This window comes from Octopus bimaculoides, chromosome 23, assembly GCF_001194135.2.
Source record: "Octopus bimaculoides isolate UCB-OBI-ISO-001 chromosome 23, ASM119413v2, whole genome shotgun sequence".
NCBI classification, from domain to species: Eukaryota; Metazoa; Mollusca; class Cephalopoda; order Octopoda; family Octopodidae; genus Octopus; species Octopus bimaculoides.
The window spans coordinates 31,975,252-31,984,647 of NC_069003.1; the positions used below are offsets into that span (position 1 = coordinate 31,975,252).

At 36.2% G+C, this 9,396-nt stretch overlaps 1 protein-coding gene across 1 annotated transcript in view; it reads left to right on the forward strand.

The window, feature by feature from the left end:
* LOC106873742 (mitochondrial ribosome-associated GTPase 1) overlaps positions 1–7,362 on the forward strand; it is a 12,111-nt gene extending 4,749 nt beyond the window's left edge. The window contains exons 4-10 of the mRNA XM_014921237.2: positions 494–550; positions 1,669–1,759; positions 4,365–4,426; positions 5,158–5,254; positions 6,078–6,159; positions 6,702–6,817; positions 6,915–7,362. Coding sequence (XP_014776723.1) covers positions 494–550; positions 1,669–1,759; positions 4,365–4,426; positions 5,158–5,254; positions 6,078–6,159; positions 6,702–6,817; positions 6,915–7,039 — 630 coding nt within the window. The 3' untranslated portion in view covers positions 7,040–7,362. The remainder of the gene's footprint in view (positions 1–493; positions 551–1,668; positions 1,760–4,364; positions 4,427–5,157; positions 5,255–6,077; positions 6,160–6,701; positions 6,818–6,914) is intronic.
* The last annotated feature ends 2,034 nt before the right edge of the window (positions 7,363–9,396 follow it).

The window sequence follows — 9,396 nt, forward strand, 5'->3', positions numbered from 1 at the left end:
GTGTGTGTGTATATATATATATATATATATATATATATAAAGGGCTTCTTTCAGTTTCAATCTACCAGGTCCACTCACAAGGCTTTGGCTAACTTGGGGCTATAGCAGAAGACACTTGCTTAAACTGCCATACAATGGAACTGAACCCAGAACCATATAGTTGGAAAGCAAACATCTTACCACACAACCACACTTCTAAGTGGTAAAAAAAGAATTGGTAGTTCTTCAAGCCAACAACTGAGTCTCTACATGGTTGCTCAACCGGCTACAAATACCTGTCAAATCAACCTTAAAAGATAAAGTACAAATTGGATGATATGGACCTTGAGATATTATATTTAAATAGAACAAAACAAGATAATCATGCTTGAAATAGCTTTGATTATAGATCTGTTCAATCAGAAATGACGAGCTAAACAACAGCGACTGATAATTATTCACTGGGAATCAGTGATGTTTTTCATTTAACTACTTTTTTTTTTTTTTTTTCCAGCTGATACCAACTATAATGAACAGCATTAATTCCTACGAAAGATTTAAACAGACAGATGTAAGTACTATTTTAGTTAACACAAACATCCATAATCTAACCAAAATCTAAAATCTCAGAGTCGGAACTGTTGTATACAGCATTGTGTGTCTCAAAAATTTCTTAAGCCTGGTGCCATTTGTCTCCTGTCAAGCATTGTTAGCTATTAGTTTAGCTGTGAGAGGCACTCTTCTGCTCTTTGATAGACATTTATTCTTCACGTTGCTTGATGCCTACACATTCTCCTCACCCAGTAAAGTGCATGGGCAGTTTAGTTGCTGACTGCTCACCCACAGGGAAGGCTATACTGAGTTAGATGCTGTCAGTAGTTGGTAGAAATTGACCCAACCTAACGTGTTACCTTTAGGTGACCGAATTAATAAAATTTTGCTTAAAGCATTGCAAATAACTGTAAATGCCTTCTAAGTTCCTCAAGCAGTCCAACCCATGCCAGCATGGAAAACAGACATTAAAGGATTATGATATATAGATATACATATATAGACATATACATAAGACTTCTTTTAGTTTCCAGGTATCAAAGCCACTCACAAAAGCTTTGGTCTGCTCAGGGCTATAGTAGAAGGTACTTGCCCAAGTTGTTACACAGAGGGACTGAACCCAGAACCATCTGGTTTAAAAGCAAACTTCTTAGCACACAGTTATACCTGTCCACTGGATTTCCAATAAACTGAGAATAAGCAACAACAGCATTTGAGCAGTGGTGGCGGTGGTGGGGGGTAATCTTGCAACAGACTTGCTTCAGTTTGTATCGGGAGAGAGCAGTGAGGCAATACTATGGGTGTCCTTTTCAAACCAAGAGGCCCTTGCAAAGTTGTTTGGAAGACCAACAGTTTCCCACACAACCAGCCACTCCTCTTCATGCCACTAATGTTGACTAACAGAAGGGTAAGGGCTGACACAGTCCCACCTCAACATCATTGCAGGAATTGCCAGAATGAAGTTGAAGAAAATGTTAGGTTGCCCTAGAGACTGCAGCTCCTAATTTGTAGTCAAATTAACCCCAATACTTTATTGGCATTGGTACTTTTTTTTTTTGCATTTACTTTAGAAGGCATGTATCTTGTAAACCGTATAATATTACTGCTTATTCACCCCTTCCATCTCGTTTCTTTCAGTTATCAATATACAATGTGATGGTGATAGGAATACCAAATGTCGGAAAGTCTTCACTCATAAATACAATACGAAGGGTACTTATACAAAAAGGTAAAGCAGCCATTATTTCTGAAGACATCTTCAATGAATCATTCATTTCTCAATTCAAACAACGAATTATATTCAGAAACATCGTCGTCGCTGCAGACTTTTAACTGAACATGCTCCTTTGTCACTTCCATTATAGCTTTGAAAGAAGAACTGTTAAAATCGAACTGCACTCTTCAAAACTTGCACTAAGAATAAGGACCAAGGTAAAATTATTACCTGCTTTTATACCAAGTTGATGCAGGTAGTTTATCCTGCACCCCCCCACCTCCAACTTTTAGTTCATGCAATTGAAAAGACTGCACCACCCAGTCCAGGGATTGAAACCATTGTCTTGCGATCATGAGTGCAACATCCTACCCACTAGGCCATGTACCCTCAACACATGCCAAAGGCACCAGGCATCTCGGTCCTTTGTCAAAATATATGTGTGTGTGTGTAAGTGTATGTTTGTGTGTACCCTTGTCTTGATATCATGTGATGGTTATGAACAAGCATCTCTGTCATACAAGCGGTGTTGTTCATTTCCAGTCTTCCATAGGTGAGAGTTGGCAACAGGAAGGTCACCCGGCTGTAGAAAATCTGCCTCAACAAAATACGTCTGACTCCTGTACATATGGAAAAATGAATGTTGAAATGATGACAGTAGGTAGGCAGGCAGTCAGGCATACACATACACACATGTTTTTATTAGAATTTGGGTGGCTTAATTTGACTAAAATTTCAAGCCGATGCCCCACCATGGCTGCTGTCTAATGACTGAAACAAGTAAAAGATAAAAGATATATATATGTATGTGTGTGCGTGTGTGTGTATACATATACATATATATATATTCACATATATACATATATATATATATATATATATATACACACACATATCTATATGTATATACATACATATATATGTGTGTATATATACATATATATACATATATATATATGTATGTACATATATATATATATATATAAACATATATATACATACATATACACATATACACATATATATATATATACACAGATATGTATACATACACACACACACACACATATATATATATATATATACATACACACATATAAAACTCTATTAAAAGCATGTCAAGCTGTCATTTTCCTGTTTACACTGGTTGTTTTTCTTTGATTTTGGATTTTGATTGACTGCTTATTATTTCTTTCTCTCCATTCAATTATTTATTTCTTTGCTTGCTTTCTATCTGTTTTTTTTATTTATATATTTATTTATTTATTTATTGCATTCATTTTATCATTCCTTACATCCTTTCAATTTTTTCTTCCTTTTTTTTTTTTTTTTAACCCCCAAAACTCAATGCATTTCCATCCATCATTCGGTGTGTCAGCCCCTGATGAGAACAAAGCTTCAATGCTATCAGATGTTTCCCAATTACCAACGCATTGTCAATACTCTTGACTCTTTGAAATAGGGATGAAGTAGTAAGCTGTATTATGTGTGTGTATACACATGTGTGTGTGTGTATACACATGTGTGTGTGTGCACGTGCACATATGTGTAAATATTCATTCACATATATATATGTATATATATATACACATACACACATACATGTGTGTGTATATTTCATGTATACATATATACATATATATATATATATATATATATATGTATGCATGCATATGCATATATATGCACACACACATATATGCATAAATACATATACATACATCCATATAATGTATGTGCATGTGTATATATATATATGTGTGTGTGTGTGTGTATATATATAAACACACACACACATATAGATAAATAAATAGATAGTTAGATAGATAAACGAAGGCATGGCTATGTCAAGACCTTCAGTTTGCGACCACATGGTTTCTGCTTCAATCCTACTGCACAGCACCTTGGGCAAGTATCTTCTACTATAGCCTACCAGACTGAGTAAAATGTCATGAGTGAATCTGCCAGATGGAAACTAACAAAGAAGCCTGCCATGTATGTGTGTGTCTGTATTTGTGTGTGTGTGTGTGTATCTGTCTGTCTGTCTGTCCTTTTCTTGTCATCAAGCACTGATTGTAAACAAACTTCACCATCATACAAGAGGTGATGTCCAGATTAGGAGATATATACATTTGGTTGACAAAAAGAAGTGTGTCTTGCTATAGAAAATTTGCCTCAACAAGTCTCATCTGACCCATGCAGGAATGGAAAAGTTGATGTTAAAACAGACATATCCATATCCCATGTTGGAACAGGTTGGATGGTGTGTGTGTGTGTGTGTCTGTAACTGTGTATTCATTTGTTTTTACATCATTTTCCCCTGCTTTCATGTATTAGACAAATACGTATTGTTGAAGCATTGTTTTTACACAGTTAGCTGCCCTTCCTGATGCTAATTCTTACTTCTAGGTTTTCATTCCACACATCTTTGAGAGCACAGACATTGCTGGCATTGATACCAATGCAGTCCTTAGACTCATCTTTTGATCTATTGTTTTCACTGATTAATCTCTTATTTGAAAAATATTAAAATTACTGTTCCCCGAATCTGATGTCATTATGGGAAAAAGAAGATATTGTATATAAATGTTAATTTTATTCCTTTTTTTTTCCATTGCAGGTAAAGCCACTCCTGTAGGGGCAAGGGCAGGCATTACAAGATCTGTGATGGAGAAAATTAAGGTAACTTTTTTTTTTGTTTATATAATAAAGCTTTTAAGGAACAAAACATGGCTGTGATAAAATCATAGCTATTTTTCAGGCCAAACAAAGCCTTATGAGTGAATATGGTAGACAGAAACTGAAAGTGCCGTATATATAGAGTGTCAGGCTCACAGTCATAAGGTAGTGAGTTCAATTCTTGGACTGGGCTGTGTGTTGTGTTCTTGAGCAAGACACTTTATTTCATTGCCATGGAGAACAATTCTTGCTTTAGCTTTAGGTTAACGAATGCTTCATGATTTAAATTCGATGGACAGAAACTGTACTGAAGCCTGTCATGTGTGTGTGTGTTTGTCTTCTCAAACTATCACATTGACATCATTTGGGAAATGCTGACACAGGACTATTTGATCGAGATTAACTTAGGACTAAGAAACAACAAAGTCAATATTTTTAGTATTACAAGTCTGTCTTACCCTAGATACCACTATTTTTAATATTGATTTCAAATTTTGGCACAAGGCCAGCAATTTTGAGGGCAGGGCTAAGTTATTTACATCAACCCCAGTACCCAACTGGTATTTATTTTATCAACCCCTAAGGGATGAAAAATAAAGTCAACCTTAGCGGAATTTGAACTCAGAACATAAAGACAGACAAAATGCTGCTAAGCATTTCATCCAGCAGGCTAACCATTCTGCCACTCCACTGCCTACATTTACTTTTGATATTGCAATTCTGTTTTACCCCAGGTATCAGCTGACCCCAAAATTTATGTCTATGACACTCCAGGAGTATTAGCACCAGAAGTGAAGAATGTTGATGTTGGGATGAAGTTAGCCCTTTGCGGTAAGTACCACCACCACCACTACAACATACCACCATGGTAGGTCAGCAATGAACTAACAAGGGAACCTGTACATCACTGGTTCTCAACTGGGATCCATATAAGATTTTGTTAAAATTTATCAGCAATAAAATTGGTTATACTTCTACAATGCACAAAATATTTTAACAATTCTTTCAATATAATTCTTAATAATATCTAATTACTATAAAAATATATGATTTTTTTAAACATCAAATAGTTATGGGGATCCATTTGAGTAAAATAGGAATCAAAGAACTCCATAGGTAAAAAAAGATGGTTGAGAAACGCTGCTATACATGGTTGCTTCAAGTCTTCAAGGTATACTATGCTGAGAATGTAGTAAGATTAATGGTCACTGTTGTTGACTGACATCCTTCAACTTTTTCTGTTCAATAGGGTTTTTTTTTTTTCCAAACCAACATTTACATGTTGTTATTTATAGCTTTATATGCTTCAAGATCCACTATTCCAAACAAGGTGGTGGTGCATGGCTTAGTGGTTAGATTGTTGAATTCATGATCCTAAGATTGTGGTTTCAATTCCTGGGCCAGGTGACGCATTGTGTTCTTGAGCAATGCACTTCATTTCTCATTGCTCCAGTCCACTCGGCTGGTAAAAATGAGTAATCCTACAACAGACCAGTATCCTGTCCAGGTGCAGAATATATACACCATGGAAACCAGGAAATCTCTCTATCTCTATCTCTCTCTCTATTTCCCACTTTTCTCCCTCATACATATAAACACATGCATACCCACAGCTACAACACATTATCATCTCTCCATTACAATGTCTTTACAGCTTGTCTTCAAGACCATCTGGTTGGAGAAGACGTGATCGTCGACTTTTTACTCTACTGGTTCAACAAGCACAAAAATTTTCGGTAAATTTCCGTTTATTTAATTCCAAAACTCTTTTAGATATTAATAACGATAATTAATTTATACCTTATTATAATCTAAATTCCAATGCCAGCTGCCTTCTACTATAGCCTTGGGCCAACCAAAGCCTTGTGAGCGGATTTGGTTGACAGAAACTGAAAGTATATATATATGTGTGTGTGTGTGTGTGTGTGTGTATATATATATATATATATATATAAAAATATATATGTATTTATATATATATATATATATATATTGTAGAGAGAGAGGTGTATATAGACATCTATATATATATGTGTGTGTGTGCATGCACACACACATACACACATACTCACATGCACATCTCACATTTGAGTGTAACTTAGTATCTTGATATACTTCCTATTGTTGTAACCCATGAGTTATCCTTCTTTCTTCCCTATCAACACAGATGAAACAAACTTGAGCTCTGCTCTTCCTTTTAACCAACCCATTAAATTCTACTCTACAAAAACAAACTGCTAACACAGAAATACTTGGTGTTTTATGTTTATGTTTTTAGCTACATGTCAGTGTTTGAATTGGAAGAACCTTTGGATGATGTCCTAGATTTCCTAAATCATGTGGCCTTGAAGAACAACAAAATAGCACGGGTTACCTCTCTAGATCCTTCCAAAGGTGACTATCAAATTTAAGATGTCTCTAATATGTCTCTTGTTTTTACAGTTTGGTACCTAATCCAATTGATTCCATGTAATTTTTCTTACCTTTCCAGGTCGTACAGTATACAAGCCTGACTTCACTGCTGCAGCTTCACTTGTCTTAAAGAAATTTCGAGCCGGAGAGCTTGGTCCAGTTATGCTTGACAGTAATAAAATTAAGCATTTACATAAAGCGTAATGCTTGCTGTAAAATACTGTAAAATATCGTTTTATACTTCCCTGTATATACAACCTTTCTTTTCTCTGCCTTTGCTGGCTAACAACAGGTTATATTTATTGTTCACAGCTGAATAGTTTGCTGTGAAAAGAGACATTCAACTGTAAATGTAATTATTTCCAACAATATAGAAATTTGTAAAATTTACTGCAAAGCAAAAAGAAAAAAACAATGTACTGTTTCCAGATTGTATTGTTTCATGCAGAAATTCAGGAAGAAAGGAAAAAAAAAGAACTATGTTGATATTTTTTATTTTTTTGTTGAATAAATTATTTAACTAAAAATACTCTTTTGTTATTCTTTCTGTTGTTGTTTAACCCCAGATCGGTCATGATCCAAGAGACATTTGATCAAGAATGTTCCAGCTGTGATCATCTCCTTTATTGTTTTTTTTTTTCATTCACAATGTCCACTTTTATCTCTGTGGGGTGTTTGGTGTTATGAAGGGCATCCAGCTGTAGAAACACTGCCAAAACAGACAGCGAAGCCTGGTGCAGTCTTCTGCCTAGCCAGCTCCTGTCAAACCAGCCAACCCATGCCAGCATGGAAAGCAGATGTTAAATGATGATAATGAATGTATTTTCGATTACATTATCCAATGTTTCCTTCTTGTTGATATTGTATATGTTATTAGCTACAGGTCAGCAATGATTAAGCAGATCTATAATCAAAGCCACTCCAGCTACGACCATCCCTGTCTTTTTCTGTATCAAGGACTACCTCATCTAAATTGTCCTTCCCATTTCTAACAAGGTAAGATATTATTCCTGAGAGAACAAGCTTCTATTTTCAACAGGTCAACAGATCACAAGAAACTCTCCAGTTAGCCCCAATTCTGCCATGATTAGGGCTTCTCATCTAACCACCTTGTCTTCTTTCAGGTTTAATGTAATGTATAACTACATTACCCAAATTATCCTCTTTTTGTAACCCTTTGCCTGTCTAAAACATTTTCCTCTGTTGGTTCTAATCATCTGTGCTTTTTTTTTTTCACACTTTTAGTTAACTCTTATTTCATATGTTCTGGATTAACATAAAGTTTTCCTTTCTTAAGTCCTAAGTCCTTTTGGTAGTTGAAACAAAGATGAGGTCATACCCTTGCACTCTTGTGCCAGTGGCCAATTCCCCATACAAGAGGTCTTTTAGGATCTCCTGTGGTGGTGGTGGTCGTGGCAGTGGCGGCGATGGCGATGATGATGAAGACGACGACGACGACGATGATGATGACGACAACAACGATGACAAAGAAGTGGAGGAGATGGTCTATACTGTATTTAGATCAGTTTGATGTCCAAACATCATGTAGAATCTAATTTCTGGACGTGTACACAGTATTGTATGAAACTGATCTTGAAGTAGGATCATGTAACAACAACAACAACAACCACAACAACAAAGTCCAGATAACACTCAGACCAATCTAGGCCACTGAAAACAATGTGGAGGTAAATATTACAAAAGTAAAAAAATTGTTTCCTCTCATCTAAATATGAGGTTAATAGCCTGAAAAATTAAAAACCTTATTAACAAGTCATTGCAGACATTTAGACATTTAATTAGAGAAAGCTGTCTAAGAAAACAATTACAACTTGGAGGAGGAGGGGAAAGTGTTAAGGGAAAAGCAGCCGTGACCTTTTCAAGGTTTCTGTCACTGGTGGTGGTGGGGGCTGAGGTGGTGGTGGAGGTGGAGGCAAAGGTAGTTGAGGTGGTGACAGTGATAACAGTGGCTATGGTGCTGGTGGGATTGTGATGAGGGTGGTGGTGATGATATTGGCAGTCATGGTGGTGGTGGTGGTAGAAAGGAGGTGAAAGCGTCATGATTCATGAATTGCTGTGGTAGGAACCAACTCTTCATGATGTTGAATTATTCTCAGAGACCCAAGATCTGGTCTAAACGTTTTGCAATTTGTAAGAATGGAACTTGCATTAAAAAGTATTCAAGAGTGTTTATCATGTAACATCGCTGTGTGCCTTCTGCCTCATATATGACACAGTTTATCATACGTGCCTGGTCAAGTGGGCAAGCCCCAGGTGTGCATGATAAACTCCATCATATACGAGGCAAAAGTCACAGCAACATGAAAAATAAAACAGATGCACCACATTCATTTTGTAACATTAAAAAAACTTCACACATCAAGTAATTCACTTAACTTCACTCTGATTAATAATTGACGTTACGTTACAACATTAACTCGACCTCTGCTTCACTAACCAACCTACCTACTACTGAAACTACTACTACTACTACTACTACCACCACCACCACCGCAACAACAACATACACACACACTCACATTCATACATACACACACACA